The sequence below is a fragment of the Bactrocera latifrons genome, unplaced genomic scaffold (genome assembly GCF_001853355.1).
Source record: "Bactrocera latifrons isolate USDA-ARS-PBARC rearing strain unplaced genomic scaffold, ASM185335v1 scaffold_122, whole genome shotgun sequence".
Lineage (NCBI taxonomy): Eukaryota > Metazoa > Arthropoda > Insecta > Diptera > Tephritidae > Bactrocera > Bactrocera latifrons.
The window spans coordinates 470,644-490,270 of NW_017534653.1; the positions used below are offsets into that span (position 1 = coordinate 470,644).

The following is a 19,627-nucleotide window of genomic DNA, read 5'->3' on the forward strand; positions in this document are numbered from 1 at the left end:
ATAAGCTAGGAAATAAATCAAGACTATAATGTGTCCAATAAGTTATGGTTTACCATTAGTGTTCCAATTTCGGAAATAAAATCTAAACCACAATCACTCAAGGGTTAAGGCGAATTTCATTTCTCTCTCACACTCTCTTTCTCTCTGTACTGAAATCGCTCTGTACTGAAATCTCACTGCATTGAGCTATTTTTAAAACTACATTTCAAAATGTATTACATATTTCGAAAAGATATAAAAATGTTTTTAACATTTTGAAACAATCACACGAACAGCAGCAGGCAAGCGAAGCGATCGCTGATCAACAACATGTTGAGGAGCTGGCCGCCTATGCTTAAAACAATGTTTTTAGTAGTAAAAAGTGGGCCGAAACTGTGACACGGTGAATACTGCCGGTTCGACGAAAGCGACTAAGTGAAAACGTACAAACGAAAAGCAACAAATCAAATTGTAAAAAATGAGAAAAAAATTTTTAAATTAAGGCAACAATATTTGTGGAAATTACAATTTTTGCACTTTCGGAAATCTCTGGTTGAAACTTCGTCGCACATTTGTTTATATTTCTTTGTGCCTGTGTTTTAGTTTCTAAAACTACACATTATTGTTTGCTTTGGAAATTATATTTTCGTTTTCAACGAAACACACGTAAAAGTCGGCGAAAATTAAAAATAAATCTAAAATATGCAAACACCGAACAAACGAGTGCCACGCCAACGAAACACGTTGCCGTTGAAAATTTAGCTTTGCATTTGTGTACATATGTAATTGTATGTGCGTGTGTATGTGTAGAATTTTAGAAGCACTGAAATACTAAACGAACGCCAGACAAAATAAGCGAAATACATACTTCGCAGGCAAACTTAGCGCTGCAGACGGTGGCGATATAGGGCGAAATGTTTGTTTTCGAAAATATCTGAAATAGTGAAAATTATTAATCGCAGACAAAGTCGTACATGTGGCGTTCAACAGACGCGCACACTTGTAGGACTACACTGCGTATGAGTGACTTTTCGGCAGTTGGACATACATACGAATGGTATACATATAACGCGGCCGACGTACCCACTAACCAGTTCACCATATAATGCTTTGTTTTTTGCAAGTCAAATGAAAAAGATGAAAGTGTTTTCAATGTTGACATTCAACAAGCTATTATGAACATCTTAAATCACAGCCAACAAAATGGCATAAAGCGCGGAGATCAGCGATCTAATTACCATGTCAGCGCGCTGCGGCAGTAAAGAACCGTAATACAATTAAATAACACAAACAGAAAGCGAATTTTTGCATTAAAAAGCGACAAGAATGTGACATTGAATTTTCAGTGAAAGGCGCCAATATATCCACATTTATACCTACATACATATATACATACACGAAAATTTTTGTTTCTTTTATGTGTATTTTTGGGATTTTAAAAAGTATTTAAGTACTTTTTCGACTGTCTGCGATGATTTTTTGTGTATGCATATATCTATATAATATATGTATGTGTTATACTACTGTGATCAAATTGAAAGGTGAATTTTGTCCATTTCACCTACTTCAAAGGAATCCCCTCCCGCTGCAATACACTTTTGCCAACGAATTACCCAGTCATCACAGCACTTGGGAAATTCCTCCGTCGTAATGGCCATCAGAGCCTTCTTCGATTCAGCTTTTATATTCTCAACTGAGTCAAAACGGTGTCCTCGGATAGGTCATGTCTATTTGCTGAATAAGCAGAAGTTACACGAAGGTAAATCAGACGAATGCGGTGGTTGCGACACGAAATTTGTTGAAAATGTGGCGAAATGATCACGAATAACCAATGCAGTATGAGATGATGCATTATCGCACTTCTTTGTTCAATAAATTCAGACATAGTAAAATTCGAAGAATACACTTTTGGAGCCTCACATAACGACGTGTATCGCAAGTACTAATGAATATTTTTAATATTTAACATAGACTACCAACTTACAGAAAAACAGACCCGAAGTAAAAATTAAAAATTCGGCTTTCAATTTGATATTTTTTAAGAGCCAACAACTCGGTAGTAAATTAAAGAGATGCAAAAAGAGAAAAAAGGTTAACTTTTCTACGTCTGAAAATATAATAACCTTCACAAAAACAAACGATTTCCAAACAAGCACTTCATTCCGATTGTTCAGTTTGTATGGCAACTGTACGCTATAGTCGGATATTGATATATCCTATCGACCTCGTAAAAGGTTAAGTTAGAGAGCTAATCGAAGATCACACGTGGACTGCTATACATAGTCCTTTGTGAAGCCCAGAAAAGAAGAACTCTTGTGCTCGAACCTATAAATAAGCAAAACGCTTAGTAACCCATACAAATTTGCACAGGCTTTTAATTTCCACTCACGCCAGTTCGGTGGGATGTCTGAGGGTATGCGCGGGACAGCCAAGAAGGAAGTGCAAATGGCGGCAATGACCTGTTAAGAGCCCTACAACTAAGGAGTGGCTAACCTAACTAAGGACAAAGAAGTCACTAGATCTCCTGTGATCGATCATGGATCAAACGGCTTTTGCTACAGCGCATATATCGATGGTGGCATAGCGCTGGCCAAGCTTCCCCGAAGCCCACTTATATAGTAATAGAACACAAGAGGATATGGGAGCTGCGTCCCACTGCCATTCTACTGACAGCGGTTTTCGGCTGCCTTTCCTTACTAGCTCATCTGCTTTGCTTCTTTCTCGCTATAGCCCGACACCCATACCAATCTAAGACACCCAGACAATCATAGACACTCGGTGCAATTGATATCAAGGTTAGCCACTCCTCAAACAACCATGAACGCACTGTAAATGAGTTCAAGGTTAGTAACGCTGCTCTGTTATCTGAGTAAATATCACTTCTCTGAAGGAGTCTGTACTCCGGAGCAAATCTACTGCTACCTTAATGGCTGCAACCTCGGCCTAAAAGACACTGCCGTAGTCAGGAAGTCTGAAAATGGCGTTAATAGATAGCTCCTGATAGTAAATCCCTAATCCCTATAACAACGTTCTCCCAAGCTTTGCATCACCCGTAAAGGAGCTCACGGCACCTCTCCTCCAACGGCTTCTTCCCACCCACAACTCCTTCGTCGCTTTAGCAGAGTAGGAGCCACCAGAGTTCAGTTTGGCGACTTCATGATGCAAGCCATCTGGTATGAAGTCAAAGTGTGTGAGAACTTGAGATACCCCTGCGTCAACTCTTACACGGAACTCAGGAATTTTCCTTTGTTCAATTTGCTACATCGTCTGCATAGGCACTTAAGCCATGATACTCCAGATTTCTAAGCAGGTCGTTAACGACCAAGATCCAGTGAAGAGAATAGAAAACTCCACCTTGTGGAGTACACTTATTCACATTTCGTCGAGCGCATACGTTGCCCCATTCCATTTCACAGCAGACTGAGAATGAGGTGTTTGAAGTTTGATTCAACTTCAATACCGTCCAGAGCAGAAACAAAAGCTCCCTCAATATTAAGGAAAGTACCAATACCGAAATACTTAACCGTATTGGCTTCCTCAAGCCATGACACGATAGTATGCAGGGAAATATCTACTGACTTACCGTAGCAATAAGAATGTTGCGCTCCTGATAAATAGTAACTCGGAAAATAGTAACTCGGAACTCGAATTAAATGGTCAAAGCAACCGTTTTTTTTTTTTTTTTTTTTTTAAATTTTTTTTTTTTTTTTTTTTTTTTTTTTTTTTTTTTTTTTTTTTTTTTTTTTTTTTTGTTTAGGATTATTGAGGAATTAAACACCAATTTTTCATTCTAGAGTCTCTAGAGAATTCTCCTCTAGAGAAGAATGGACCAATGGATCTGTGATAGTTCCTTCAGTAAGATTTCAAATAGTCACCTGCTGATGAAACGGTGAAACAGGAACAGTGACAGGCTTCTTCTACTTATAGTGTTCCATAGGCAAAAGTTAACTTCATATATCGGACAATTCAAACTTTAGAACCGGAATTATTGGCATAATAAAAAGGTGAAAATTACGGTTGAGTTGACCCGCTCGGTAGTAGCTGGGAACACAATTAACCTAAGATGTTCTACGACAGGGCATACCAAAGCAAGGATAATTCAGTGGATAGACGAAATAACTTCTACTTATAGGAACAGGGAACTTAGTAATATTGTTGGAGTCCTCACTTTCATAAAATTGGAAAAGTGAGTCCAGCGGAATGTAGAACATGCACGGAGAACGATGAGACACTGGACCACATTGTCTTTGCGAAATCCAGCCTTCAGCCGTATGATACAGGTTACATTACACGGCTCCCAGCGACTTTGGGAGGAAGAGCATTGATTCCAAGCCGTCTTTTGTTTCAATAGGAATGCCCTTGGATCTTTTACGTCTGTTAGGCACAGGACAAGCGCCTCTCACTTAGGCTGAAATAAAAATTAATTAATGAAATAAAAAAATGTATAAACGTGACGAATAAGTGCAAATATTTTAAAAATCTTTCGAAGTTATTGTAATTTCTGAAATTTCTTTGTTACATGGGAATCAATCGCAATGCTTTAAAAGTGAGAGAAAATAACAAAAAAGTGTAAGAAAATTGAAAATTGTAAATGAAACGTATCCAATTAAACGTGGCAACAATAAAATTGTTAACATATGGATAAACAAAATTATTTTGCCTGAAAGTAAAGGAATAAAAGGCTTTCATTCATATTTCTGTTGCCTCGCACAACGTACGCAATAAAAATCTGCTAAATACCATATAAACATACAACTACATATGCAAAACATTGCCGTGAGTTGTGAAATGAAATGAGCATGTGTATGCATATGTACATACGTATACGTACATGTATGTACATATACATATGTACATCAAATAGTAATAACAAAATTTATTTTACATTTCTAGAACTACGAAAAAAATACAGAAAAAATCACTTTAGCCTACACAAACAGTTTGCCGGTTAATAAGCACAAAAAGCATAGACGTGCATGTATGTGTGTGAGTAGGAAAAATGTGTACCTGCATTTAAAGGCGGCAAGTTTATGTTAAACATTCGCGATCGCCTCACCTGCCCAGCCTCGATGTGAATGAATACTTATAAACATTGAATTTATTCACTCATCTCGGTTTGCGGATTTTCGTTTGCGGTTTTCGCTGTGGTTTGTTTTTGTGGTTTTCGGCTCTGTTCATATTAATTTAACGGTAATGACTACACGCGGTATACGTCGCAAGAAATCGACTTTGACAGAATTAAAAATCGCTGTCGTTGGATCGCCCAGCGTGGGCAAAAGTGGTATGTTTTACATGATTAAATGTTAATTATYTACTCAACTCACATAATTATACAGTTGGATTTAGATATTTATGCATATTTAACTAAATAAATAAATAAATAAATAATTGCAAAATATATGAATGATGAATACGCGTCTATTTGGTGTGAAATGAGTAAAAGCACTTCAAATTCGAGTTATACTTAAGAGATATCAGCGATGTGGATATCTGAAGTAATCAGGCAAAGTAACCAAATGGGGATATATATAGGAGGGTTGCATTTTATATTTCGGGTTTAGATTAAAAATATTATTCATTACATTGTACGCGTTTGAACCAATTGTCGAGGCACTTTTGCCACTACAAATTTCCAAAACTTATGTTTTGAACACATCATCCACCTTTTCAGGTATCGAAAACCGTTAACCTCTTAGTTTCGTTAACCTTATATAGTTCATCTAAGTTGAGGTAATCAAAAAGAAAACGCTTAATAATTTTTAGAATTATTCAATATTTTGTAAACATTATAAGCATACAATCTTGAAGTTATCTGAAAAAATGCATTTGTTACTTATACATTTCACGAGTGCTTCCATTGTTATGGGAATGCCTGGAATAATTGTTTGGTGTTTATTTACCGCTTGTGGAAGATAACTTTGTGTGATAAATTTTTAGATAATAACTTTCATAAGGAAATTTCGACGGCTAACGAGTTCCAAATTATTGTTTGCTCTCTACCTTCTTTTACCTCTGGCCTCCTCTTGTCTAAATAAAGTCAATGCCGAAATGACGTACAATAACAATACAAAACTCAACATAAATAAAAAATAAAGCAATCAATAAATAAAGGAAATATCATTAACCTACTGATAGAACATAAAAAGTTTGTATGGAAATTTCATCTTACTGCAAACTTTAACCCAATACTAGGATAGCTAATAGCTGTCTTTTATTAAGTTACACCGAAAGCCTGGTGGAAAAAGTTCTACTCTTTAAAGAAAAGTAGGGTTTTGTTAGTGGGTGATACAATTTTTTTCCCAATCTTACAGTGTAATCGAAAGCAAAGGCTGAAAGACTGAAAGCCAGCTGTCAACCACAGAATAAATAATATTATATAAACATTACTGAAAATTTCTTTAATCGATTCATAAGATATGTTGAGATTCTTTGCTAGTAACTCGCTAATGCCAACCAGACGATTTTAATTTCTTTGACCTTTTGATGTTATCGCCATCAACAGAGATTGTCGTAAAATCGTCAGAGATATTTGTCGCTTTGTAAACAAACAGCTGCCCAACACCCGCTAATTGACATAAGGAAATCAAAGTTAACACGAATATGAAAAAATTTTGTATCAATTTAGAAGAAATACATTTATCTATTCGGTATACGCGCGTGTACAAGTATATGGACCAGTAATGGTAAAATTAGAGTCAATGGTATATTAACCATATGCGAGTACTATCTTTCTTTTCAATTACAGTGTTTTTTTTTTCTTTTTTTTTTTTTGTTTAATTTAGTTAGATTAATCTAGACCAGTAGTGGCACTGTGGCACTATTATACATATATCACAATTAATTTGTCTTACAAATTTACCTACTATGTAAATATATACATATATATATATATATATATTTGAACACATTTTATTGGTGTTCCGAAAACTATTCCGACAAGATGACAAAAACCATTTGGTAACACATACTTCCTTAATAACTCGACGACTAGACAATGGCTACATATTTCCTTTGTTAATGCCTAAACTTATATTATATAATAATATATTCACAATTTCATATTTTTGGTTAAAGAATTTTGCGGATTAGTCTCCTATAATATTTAATTATTAGAGCATAATGCGCAATTCCATAGTGAAATTTTAAATATCGCTTATATAAAGACGCAGTAAAGTGAGTCGGACGTTTGAAAATATGTATATAAGCTAGACGGAAGGTAAGGCACAAAGACATATGTATATTATCACAAAAATATTGTCCATGAAAGAATAAGATGGAATTTAAAAGAATTGCATGTGGGAAACGGGCGTGGTTGTCATCCGATTGCGCCGGTTTTCACAGTTTATAATAAAAACCTCTTCCCGAGATATAAAATTTCACTTACTTTAACTTATGCTTCCGGTATTCCAACGACGCCAGTAAGATCTCTAACTATTAATTGTCGATCCTCAAATATCAATTCACTTATTTTATTGACGTATTGATCATCAGTTGATGTTGATGCACGTTCTGAACGTGGTTCGTCGTCAACACGTTCTCACTCCTCTTTGAGTAATTTATACCAATCAATAACACTTCTACGCGACAAACAATTACCACCAAAGGCCTTATAAAACATTGTTCTTTATTAAATAATTTCACTCATCGGAAAAATCGCTAAATGCACTTTGTGTACTTCAGAAAGACAAGCATATATTAAACACTAATGATCTGGGCACTGGCAATCGTGCGAAATTTAAATAAAAAAGATTTACTATTAGTTTCCCACAGGGCCGGTATCAAAATACCATTTTTTCTATCGTTATTTAATGCTCATCTCTGATACTTTTTTTAATATATTCAATGGCACTTTGGGGGCGTGACAGCGGTCCAATTACCAAAGAAGAATGTAGAAAGTTTTATCAACAAGTCTCAATTTTTGCTGAAGTCTGGGCTCGTCTAGTCATCCTGAACATTTATATACACATAATCCCTATATCTATCTGGATTAATTTTAAGTGTTAAAAACAGCAGTTAAGTGAAGAAAACCATTACATAATATAGCAGCATGTTGCGAGAACGTTCACTTCTAATGTACGGAAACTATAATACTCTTCACAGGTGAATTTCTTTAAGCAACTATACATGTTTATACATAAAAATTATAACTTAAACTGAAAACGTTATCGACTTGACTATGCCATTTATAGTATAACTGGAAAAAATTTAGAATATAATAATAAACAAATGTTTACTCCGCTTACTATGTAAATCATATCAGATGGTATAGCAATGATTTCGAAACGAACATTTCTCTTAAGGGGACCTCTAGAATATTGTTCTAAAGTTTCTTTCAAGTTGATCCAAGCACTAGTTTCGTAGATACATCCTTGGGAACTTGTCCGCTCCAGGCTAGCTTGGCCAAGGGCGCGTTTTTCTCGAAACTGTGCTTTTGAAGTCTATTGGCAAGATTTCCCCGACTCATTCAACCGATCTTCAAGAAATTTTACACAGATCTTTGAGAAATAATTCTTAAAGACTTGGATGAAGGATTTTTTTGCATTAAAACCATTTGAAAAAAAATATCGCGAAATTTTCAATGAAATTTTAGTTTTTTTTTTTGTAAAATTTCTGCCAAAAATATTTCAGTTTTTTTTTTTTTCTTTGTCCAAGTTCTAAAATAAGGTTTTGCTAAAACGCGCAATTTTTTCACTTTGGACGATCCTGTAAGGAGTTATCCTGCCAACGCAGGCGCATATTTTTTTCGAGGGGCCACCAGAAATGGCGTCGTCATGGCCAAGTTTAAAATATGGTTTTCCAAAAATTTCAAAATTTCTTTAATATTAATTGAACTTAAAATGGACCAAACTAACAGATACAATCCATTCTGCAAATTGATCCACAAAGCCGTTTTTTTTTTTGTTTTGTGATTTCTGCTGATCAGCTGAAGAAAATACATGCTCTTGGTGAAAGATAGGCGTGAGACTTTCTTAACGTCACGGTTTGAAGTGATATGTGGTTGAACTGCATATTTCCAAATTGATACATCCAACTGAACCGATTACCAAATGTCAAAGTAAGATGGATCGCCCAGATAGCCATTTAGAATTTCTTAAGTTAGCATAACTTTCCATAAAGGGATGCCTTACAAAAACGATACTACTTTTTAACTTTAATCCAGTGTGCATGAATTCTTGCGTAACGAGCGCTCCGATGTTTTAAAACCTCACCCACCTCATTTAGTGAAGATAATCTACTTGCTCCAAAAACTGTTCTCTTTAAAAAGGAAATATAATCAATGGCAATGTAAATATTGTTGAAAATTCAATGTTTGTATGCAAAATTCAGCCTAGATAAATATCATTAAAATTTCTAAACAAAATTAGATGCATCTGCTTGCGACAAAAACACTTTCAAATTGGAAAAATTGCGGTTGCCGACAAACGTTTTTTGCCCCTGTTCATATGCACCTTTACCATAATACCACAATTAGGCTAAATGCAGACTATGAATGAAATTGTTTACGGTGTTTCTTGTTATTGTGTACACAACTGCAAATTTTCGCAATTTCCCACAAAATAGTTTGCCTCATACAAATTGCGTTTACCTACGCTGGCGATCTTCGGCTTTTCCCCGCACACACAATTTTGCCAGCGGCTTCGAAGGTGGCGCTGGGGTGCGAGGGAAAGGGTGTGTCAGTTTGCTTTGCGCAAATCAAGTGGACAAAATGTCATTTGCATAAAAGCATGCAACATCATCCAATAGCAAGAACTGGCGAGGTGTAACCTCCCACGCCACTGTGTGTACGTGTGCCTCGGGCAAAGCTTTGCAGCACGACACATGCACACACACACACACACACTTAACGGAGGGCGCATATACACCATGTATTGTTGTTATATGTGTTCGAATGTCCAGTTTTTCTCTTTTCTATTTCAGACTTCAGGTTATCAAGTTGAGTTTGTTGCCTTTATACTACTTTCGCATGCAACCATCTAACGGTAATATGTATTGCTGCTATTCACATGCACTCACACACAAATACTGATTCTAGCAGGTTTGAGTTTTTCGTGCAACGTGCACGTTCAAATGCCCTAAAATATGCAACAACCTCACTTGCACTAACTTTGTCTCTCATTTGACTGTGCGCCATGTCCATCTTTGTGTGTGCCAAACACGCAACATTAAGGTGCAATTCACCGGCACTAACGCTTTGCAACTGACTGCAAACAGAACGGAGTACATTAGGTCCCATACTTACATACAGACACACATACATACGCAGGAGTGTGGTTATGCATGTAAAATTGAACGTATACATATCAGCATTTGCCTAGCAGCAGGAACACCTACCCCCTGGCGTAGCTGCATAAATTGAAAGAGGAAGTCCTTTTTTAGGTTGTGAGTTTAACAACCTCGTCCTAGTCGGTGTCGTTGCTAGCTGAGCCAACTCGGTTGTTAGCAGCAGTGAATGGCTTTCGCTTTTACGTCAACACAGACAACCATGAAAAGACCCTTTAGGAAATGTAATGCCATAAACTACTTCATTTTCGCTTTCAATATTTGTTTATTCAAAGAAATTCTGTTGTTTAAGAGGGTCATCTACTTTCGCGCTCAACTTTCTTCCCCATTTCTAGCAATCGATTGAAAAAGAACTTCAGATTCGCAGTTTTTTTTATTTTATTAAATAATTTACTCGATCCGAAATATCACCTGTTAGTAAGAGTTAATCTGCGTTCGTTTTTAAGACTGATATTGTTGTTGGTCTTGAATCAAGATGAGCGAATTTATTTTCGAAGTTATGACTGTCAACAGTGACTTGGGAACCAAGTCGTGAGTGCCGACTTTTTGTTCGATGACAGGAGATATTTCGTCTTGCTCTAGTTTATTGCCAGACCTATTTGCTCGCTTTTTTACCCAGTCTGGAGAAAGCAGAACTAATGGCGCAGTTGTTGAGGCCACTAATATCAATATCATCGATATACGCTGGGAGCTCTTCGTATAGAAGATTTTACCTGCTCGATTAATAATAATGCTCGAATTATTTTCTCCAGCAGTAGTTTGAAGAAGTCACACATGTGGGGTTCGCCTTGTCTTGAACCTCATTTAGTATTGAACGGCTCGGAGAGCTCTTTCCCGATTCTGGCGGGGGTTTTGGTATTGCTCAACGTTTACATAGCCGGATTTGTTTTGCGTAGATACCAAATTTAGACATAGCGTATTTGAATAGCTCATCGGTCACGCCGCTTTGCTGTCCTTCAGACGGGTAACTGCTATTCGAACTTTCTCATGGTTGGATAATGGAGTCCTCTCCATTGAAGAATATTAAGCTTAGACAAAGAAAACAAGCAATTCTTTTTTCAAAACTCTGCCCAAAGACGTTCTTAAATGAGCTACTCTCAATGCGACTTCAACGACTTCTTGCCTACGGCTTCCAGCTTAAGAACCTTGAAACCAAAAAAAAGTTTAACTTAATGTTCCACATGTGCCTAGAATTTTTGCGTGGCTGGACTCACACGGCTACGAAAAAGGACGAGATGATCCCACTTTCTAGAAAGCACATCCTGCTGGGTGTGAACCTGCAAGATCAATTAGAAACTATTCAAATGACGAAAACACTAAAATAACTAGATATAAGAAAGATCAACAAACTGACGTACTGGATCAAACTCAATTCGGCTATAACCGCGTAAGCGGTGTCTACGCCAATAAAAAAGAAGTATGTTCGCTTTTCTTACAGGGTATGTTGTCAGGTGTTTGTGTGCGTGCAACTTTTCGGGTTGTTCGTTTTTTATTTCTTAAACAGGAGCTTGTTTATTTGTTTAACAGTGTGTTTGGCCTTTAGAGTATATGCATAGCGAGCTATGCCATACGCACATGTTCATACACATATACTAGAACCTGTATTTATAATGAAGACAAGCGTTCAAATTCACATGTCGGCTTTGTTTGCCGAACTCTGTTCTTTTCATTTCGCTTTCAATCTTACTCTTACTTTTTTGTGAAATTCACACTCGTTGACCTGAATTCATCGCTCCCACCTTTTTCACCTTCCGCCGCAAGCAAATTGTTGAGTCGTGCGCCCACAGGCAGGTGAGCAGACGATTGGTGTGTCTTTATGCAGGCACTTTTGTAGGCGTTTGCTAGTTTTATTGTTCATTTAATTTACATTAAACACACATGATTTCATATACATTTGTATGTGTATATGGTATATGCTTGTATTGCTAGTGTTGATGAGCGAACTCATGTGTATATCATGTCACTGACTAATTATATATTACTAGCGCTAATTAATTAAGTATAAACAATTCAACAATTTTCCTGTTTCCGTTTCAGCTTTAATTGTGCGTTTCCTCACCAAGCGTTATATTGGCGAATATGATCATCAAACAGGTAAGCGACAATTTATTACACGTTCAAATAATATTTTATTTGATATCACTTTTATACGCGTGTGATATTAGTGAAATGCAATCATTTCTACTGTTTACTCATGGGCCTCAGGCAAAATCAGCAAGCGCTGGTCGCAGGGTAGATCGTAATACCTCGCAGCAAGATCCACCTTCAATATTTATAAGAGTTTTAACTGACCACTGTTCGATCGCGTTTCTTGCAGTATCTTACCGGATGCCAACTGCACCAACTGTTTGGAGGAAGGTTAGAGAAAATCATCTCAACACGCCCTCATACTTGTAGACAACCACGAGAAATAACTTAAATAACAGGTCAGTTGAAAAATGCCCGACCTATTGAGCGTGAGCTCACTATTGATCAAAAACAACGGACGGCTGGTGATTGGGAGCGGTGTTTGGAGATGTTCAAGCTTAATAAACTCGAGTCGACTGACAAGTTTATGGCATCTGTATTTGAAGATGCGCATAAAAATAATTTTTGTTGATTACAGGACTATCAATACCGACTATTATATAGCGTTAGTGAACTGATTAAGAATGAAATCGCCGAAGAAAAAGAAAGTGCTGTTTTACCAAGCAATGCATCATCTCACAAGTCAGTGAAAACAATGGCAAAAATACATAAATTGGTCTTCGAATTGCTTTCGCATGCACCGTCGTATATGGTGCTCCCTAGCTTCTATTTTCTGTTCTCAGATCTCAACAGAATACTCGCTGGGAATCAATTTTCTTCAAATGAAGAGGTGATCGCCGAAACTGAAACTGAGATATTTTGTAAAGCAAAGGACAATTCGTACTACAACAGTGGTAACGAAAAGTTGGAGAGTCGCTATAATCAGTGTATCACCCTTGAAGAAAACTGTGTTGAATAAAATAATTGCAACAAATGAGTTTTACTATGGTAAGCTTTTCAACTGACTTGTTTGAAATAAAACACCGAAGCAGGTATGTGAATGGTTCAGGGCACTTTCACCGTTATCTGATACTCAAGTACAGGAGTTTTTGGTTTGGCATCACAAACGAATGTACATAATAGTCTAAGTGTGATTCCCCAGCAATGCTAAGGATCAGCCATTTTACCTCACACAACTTACTGTTTGCTGAAGATAGAAAGGGGAAAAATTATATTTTGAACAAATGCCAGAGGTGGCATGATCCGAGAAGACTCAAGATCCTATCAGCCAATCTACACCAAACTTTGTAAAAAATAAACACACTCTCAAATCACATTATTAATGCATATAAATTTACTTTTAAATATTTTATGATTCATCCTTGGTCTAAATATCTATAAATTAGCACAAACTAAGAGTGTGAATTTATGACATCATTTAATGTGAAACATGAATATTAACATTCATTGTTGTTCGATATAGCGAGTTTTCGAGAAAAAAATTCTGCGATAGATTTATGGCCCTTTGCACATTGGAGTATCGCATTCGATGAAACGATGAGCTGTGTGAGATATAGGATGACATAGTGCCGCGAATTAAAAGACAGTCGCTACGCTGGCTAGGTCATGTCGTCCGAATGGACGAAAACACTACAGCTCTGAAAGTATTCGACGCAGTACCCGCCGGCTTAAGCAGAGGAAGAGGAAGACCTCCACTCCGTTGGAAGGACCAGGTGGGAAAGGAAGAAACGACTGGCGCGCGGTTGTTAACTCGGCTATAATCGTAATATATGCCAGTAAAGAAGAAAAAGAAGTCGAAAAAGTCTTTTCGTATTTTTATGTTTATTATAATAAATAAATAAATAAATATGTACTTTTACACTCTTGTAACCTGTTGCTACAAAACTTAACTGTTCACCTAACGGTTGTACGTATTACCTAAAACGACGCGAAATACTGATAAAACTTAGTTTGCGGGTTCTTTAGTACAAAAAAATACGATTTCGTAGACTGTCAAGCGTACAAAACGCTATTAAACGAAAAACTATAAAGTACCATAACTAAGCACTAAATTAAGATATAAAGCTTTAATTTAGCTCAGGGAATTGCAAAATCTTTTAATAAGTTGGCGTAGCCCCGCCCTCTAATAAGTTTATTTTACATATCTTCTAAAAGACTAAAGCTGCAAGAAAATAAACTAAATTTGTGCAGCATAACTTTTATAAGAACTTCTACCGACTGTGTTAAAATGGAAATTGGTGAAATCAGAAGATAACCCCGCTCATTCACCATATAATGGAGTTAAAAACTACTAAAAGTACAATAAATCAATAACTGAATACCCCAGAAACATTATATTTTACCTACGAAATGGTATAAGAGGACTTTATGGTGTGAAAATTTGACGATGGGCGCGTTAAAGGCTTCAACCACAAACCAAATTGTCGCTTTTGGGGTGAGACACATCCTCTTGTGGTTTAAGAAACGCAATTGCATCTGCAAAGTTATGCGACTTGTTTTAATTTATTATTATTTAGATAATTTTTTTTTTTTTTTTTTTTTTTTTTTTTTTTTTTTTTTTTTTTTTTTTTTTTTTTTTTTTTTTTTGAGGATATCTTGAATCAAATGTTTACGTCAATCAACCAACAAGGCATGAGTAGCTCGGACAATATTCAGCGCACTGTAGCAAAATTCAAGCCGAAATACTGCACCGGATCATCGAAGATTGACGTAAATGGGTGATGATATGCCACCCGAGTCGTGGTGACAATTTGATCGACGTTTTGTTAAAATCCTACATAGTAGAAAATTTTCTGTTGTTCTTATTTTTAGACCCTTTTATAATTACTTATATAAATATAAGCAAGACTAACTGGCTCAGTGTAGCCATGTCCGCTCTCCGTCTCTCTGTCTGTATACGCCCAAATTAGTGTCTCTATTCTTGAGGACCTGACAAATACCTTTTCCATATGTGATATATAGAATTTTTTCTAATGCTCTGTATTTAGTGAGTGTAACTAATACTATAAATCCTCAGCAAAATAAGCATAAATCAGTGCGAGGGGAAAAAATATGACAAATAAATGACATAATTTGAAAATTTCCAAAGTTTTCAAAAAATAACAATAAAATCAGTTTTTCCATGCTAAAAAATTCGTGATTAATGCTATCTCTTCGACACATCAGCAGAAAAATTTAATTTTCACTCCGCAAAGTCCCGAGCGCTCATTTAAGCGCGAAGTGCTGTAAAAATTCAATTACCGCAAATGAATTATAAAAGCTGCATAAATGCATTCCAGGGGGGATACCATGTACCAACATACATATAGATTAATACATATATGTATGCATATTACGTGTCAGATGTACCGTGTGATTATTGATTTTGTTTTTTATGTACTTACATGAGAACAACGAAAAAATTCAGCACTCACATTTTTTATGACATCAGCACACAGTTTAATTTTATTCATAACATTTAATAGCGGATTTATAAATAATTCGATGCATAAGTTCACTATTTCAAAATTAAATTTGGAATTCCGATATTTCTTGCTTATTAATGCCATTTTATTATAATATTATTAAAACACTTACATATATAATGACGCTTCACATTGAAAATCGTCGTTCAATTAATCAACAGGTGTGGTCTGATATTACCTTCTCTGGTTGCGCCCAGATCTATGGAGAACGGGGCAATGGAAGAACCAGTCGGCCAAGTCACCAGAACTGATGTTAAGACGTTCTAACACTTAAAATTTACCTTTAATTTTAAAAAACGATTCCGGTAGAATTCAAAGCTGCTCCTATAAGTTACAGCGAACCACCCTGGAACCACATTTGCATTACTTCAGGGTGGCGTTTCATTTTTGTCATTACTATAAGTCTGTGTATCGGCGTCCAGGTCCCACTTTTCGCTACGTAGCAAATTGCTGCGAATTTCTGGATAATCCCCCAGTTTGCTACACTCATACCGTGCGTGCAAAGAATGTGTGTTCAGCGTCGTCTTCTGTCGCGTCGTTGTATAGGCATGAATGCCAGAAGGTCAACTCGGGCATTACCAATTTTAACTAATATTGCATCACCTGACACTGTTCGGTAGGCTAATGCAACTCTGAGGGCTGCGGTCCGGTGCACTCTAGACTAATACCTTGCGCCGGTTTTCAGTTTGAAGCACATCTGAACTCAGCTCCGTATAATAGGATGCTAATTATTAGCGACATAAAATCATCCCCTTTTCTTGGCTGGAGCCTTCTATGTTAACCATTAGTCTGCTAAGTTGGGAGGTGACTTTCGCTGCCTTTCCTTTTTTACCTAGAAGTTTAGTCCGGGGTCCAGTCTTACGCTTAGGTAGTATACTGCGTTTTACGTCCTAAGAATATCCACAGTCGTCTGCATACTTATTTCGAGGGGTATGTGTTTAGAAGTAGTAGCTCTGTTTTTTCCGTAGGTTGTGATGAAGCTTTCTTCTGTGTCTTGTGCTGTAAGTACTGCTGCAAGATCTTCCGCGTATCCAATTAAGTATTATTCGTCTGGAAGACATGCTGGTATTCGGCTTGGCAGATGGTGTGTGAAGATCAAGAGCAGCAAGGCCTCGAGGGGAAAAAGGAGTTATCGAGCGATAAGTCTTACCCTAGGTTCCATTCACTAAGTTCGACATAGTATTTGGCTAAAAAAAATCCCTTGGCAAATCGTATGATATTAAATATATTTGGCGGTTCTTTAAAACATGGTCCATAATGAACATAAAATTATAAAAAAAAAAGCACTTTCACTTTCAACAAAATTATTGGAAGCTTATAAGAAACTAATAGCTTTCACTCCATTAATATGCCTGAAAGCACGCAAGCCACATACGCCTATACAACTACAATGTTCATGCTTCATGCCAATGCGGTCATAGCTTGCAACTCCTCTGCACTTTGCATGATTTCCAATCCTGCCACCATTTTAAAGTGAGAAAATTTAATATACATGAGTGTTGAAGGCGCCACGTCTACATAAACATACACAAGCGCATGCATATAGTAGCTATATTATTTGATATATACATACATAAGTACATAATAGTGCATATGGAAATAAAAATTCAAAGCTCTCTTTCATTCGCTTATATTGCAGAAAATCGATACAAGCATGAAGCGATGGTGGAGGGGGAGCCGGTGCTGTTCGAATTACTAGACACATGCCCCAAGGTAAGTGAATTATCCTGTCAGTGCGTGCACACACACACATACACACAGACAGCCATGTTGCCTGACTGTCGCCACAGCAAGGACGATAAGGGTCGCAAGGACATTTACTGTACGTGCAACACGCTTTACACACAGTTATACACGTGTTCACACCTATATCGGGTGAAATCACTCCTGTTGCTTGCTGACTCAACTGTAAACGCTGACGCAGAAGTCTGTTGACAATTACATATGTACTACATATTTATATACATCCAAAGGCACCTCCATTTGTAGGTGCTCTCTGAAAGCACACGCACATATATGCATACACACACACAGAGTTGTAAAAAGTTTTAGGTGAAAGTGGTAAATGCACTCACGGCATTGAAGTCGTGTGTATTATATAGAATGTGTGTCAGCAGTGCGCCACTGGAGTAATAACTTTATTTTCATTTTCCACATTCTCGCCGCACACAAAAAAGCGCCAATCAGTCAGCTGACTTGTTGTGTTTGTGCTCTCCGCGCCACCATACTTACTGACATGCAGTTCCTTCTTTGTTTATTCATAAATGAATTTTATTGTTATTTTTTCTCTCTTCCCTACCATGACTGACTGATGTCACCTCTCAATGCTACACAAATAACAACAACAATGGCATATAAAAACAAAAAATAATAATTGCGGTGATGTAATATGTCACGCCAACAATACAGGCTAATGATGAGTTTCCCAATGCCGCTGAGTTGGTGCAATGGGCCGACGGCCTTCTGCTCGTCTACTCGATAACCGACCGCAGCTCGTTTAATTACATACGACGCGCCAAATCAGACCTACAATCCGATACACCAGTGCAATTAGTGGCCAATAAAGTGGATATGGTGCATTTGCGTCAAGTTAGTCGGGATGAAGGTGAAATTCTCGCCAAAGACTTTGAATGCAAGTTTAGCGAAGTCTCAGCGGCGGATCATGTCGATCAGGTGGCCGAAGTGTTCCACGAACTATGCAAGGAGGTGTTGGCGTCGAAGCGCAAGTCGAAACAAAGCCTTTTGGAGCGTATGCTGGGTGGCGCACGACCCTACAGTCGAGGGAAAAGTGACAGTAATCTGCCGAAGGACTGAAAGCAGAGTGCAAGTAGCCGAGCACACTAAATGTTGCTGTGAAACGCAGTTATGATGCCGCTCCATAGTTTAAGCGTCTCGATTATTCAGTCGACGTTCGTAAAGTTTAGCGTAATTGTAATAATTTCAAAAAAAAAAAAAATGTTTTAATTTATTTTTTTATGTAGCGTATATTTAATACATTTTCCAATGCACGAATTTTTGTAATTAAAATTAGCTTTAAAATAAAATATACACGACATATTTGGTAAGAAAATTTAATTGGCATTTGTCGTAAGTTAAACCAGGATATAATAAGCGATAATGATCTTTCGTCTCATATAATGTTTTACTACGTATACAGCGGACTAATAGCTTGTCTCTCACAAAGCTATTACTCTAAGCCTCTTTCAGCGACATCTAGTTTTCAATGCTTAGTGCTCAAAAGTTCGTTCAGAACTTCAGGTTCAAAACTTGACTAAAAGCTGCCGAGCAAGTTTGCATCAGCAATACTTCCAACCATTATAGTAAAGTTGTCAAATGCAAAAGTTTATTCATTGCTATAACACAATTTTTAGCTACAAAACTGCATTTGACAGTTACAATTATGGGTATCATCACTCAACTCTTTACAACTTTTGAACCGTCTTATATGATGAACCCAGAAGGAAATGTATGTATATAGCTAATAAATATATTTAGCCATGTCCGTCAGACTGCCCTTATGCCTATCTGTATATGTGTACATTTTCATTTGTCGGAAACCCGATAACGTGCGACTATAGCTGTCATACAAACCGATCGATTAAACTCAAGTCCTTGTATCGTAAACTCTTTTCTTTTACAAGATATCTTCACGAAATTCGCCATAGATTATTATTCAGTACATCGCTAAAATTTTCAAATAAATTGTAAACATGGGGTAATGACTTAGATGGTAGCTAGTGATCGATAAAAATAAAAACTAAAATCATTTTATGCCCTTTTATGCAATAAAAAAATTCACCTATGACAGAGGGAATTATAGCTTTAGCTAGCCCTCAATATTAACCAAAATAAAAATCTCAACAGCGCCTTTGTTT

At 36.8% G+C, this 19,627-nt stretch overlaps 1 protein-coding gene across 3 annotated transcripts; it reads left to right on the top strand.

Moving 5' to 3' along the window:
- The first annotated feature begins 318 nt into the window (after window positions 1-318).
- On the top strand, window positions 319-18,753 carry LOC108978457 (ras-related and estrogen-regulated growth inhibitor). Of its 3 annotated transcripts, none has more exons than XM_018948758.1 (5): window positions 319-450; window positions 4,873-5,260; window positions 12,298-12,354; window positions 17,392-17,465; window positions 18,162-18,753. In XM_018948758.1, exons 2-5 carry the CDS (start codon window positions 5,173-5,175, stop codon window positions 18,564-18,566), a joined length of 624 nt encoding a protein of 207 aa, XP_018804303.1. In that variant the 5' UTR covers window positions 319-450; window positions 4,873-5,172; the 3' UTR covers window positions 18,567-18,753. The 3 variants fall into 3 exon arrangements, with proteins under 3 accessions (XP_018804303.1, XP_018804304.1, XP_018804305.1); XM_018948759.1 differs by having other exon boundaries at window positions 322-422; XM_018948760.1 differs by lacking the exon at window positions 319-450 and adding an exon at window positions 1,579-1,738.
- The last annotated feature ends 874 nt before the right edge of the window (window positions 18,754-19,627 follow it).

Coding starts and splice junctions, on each gene's coding strand:
- LOC108978457 (XM_018948758.1), top strand. CDS start 5,173: ATGACTACACGCGGTATACGTCGCAAGAAATCGACTTTGACAGAATTA. Junction 5,261..12,297: donor GCCCAGCGTGGGCAAAAGTG/GTATGTTTTACA, acceptor TTTCCGTTTCAG/CTTTAATTGTGCGTTTCCTC. Junction 12,355..17,391: donor CGAATATGATCATCAAACAG/GTAAGCGACAAT, acceptor CTTATATTGCAG/AAAATCGATACAAGCATGAA.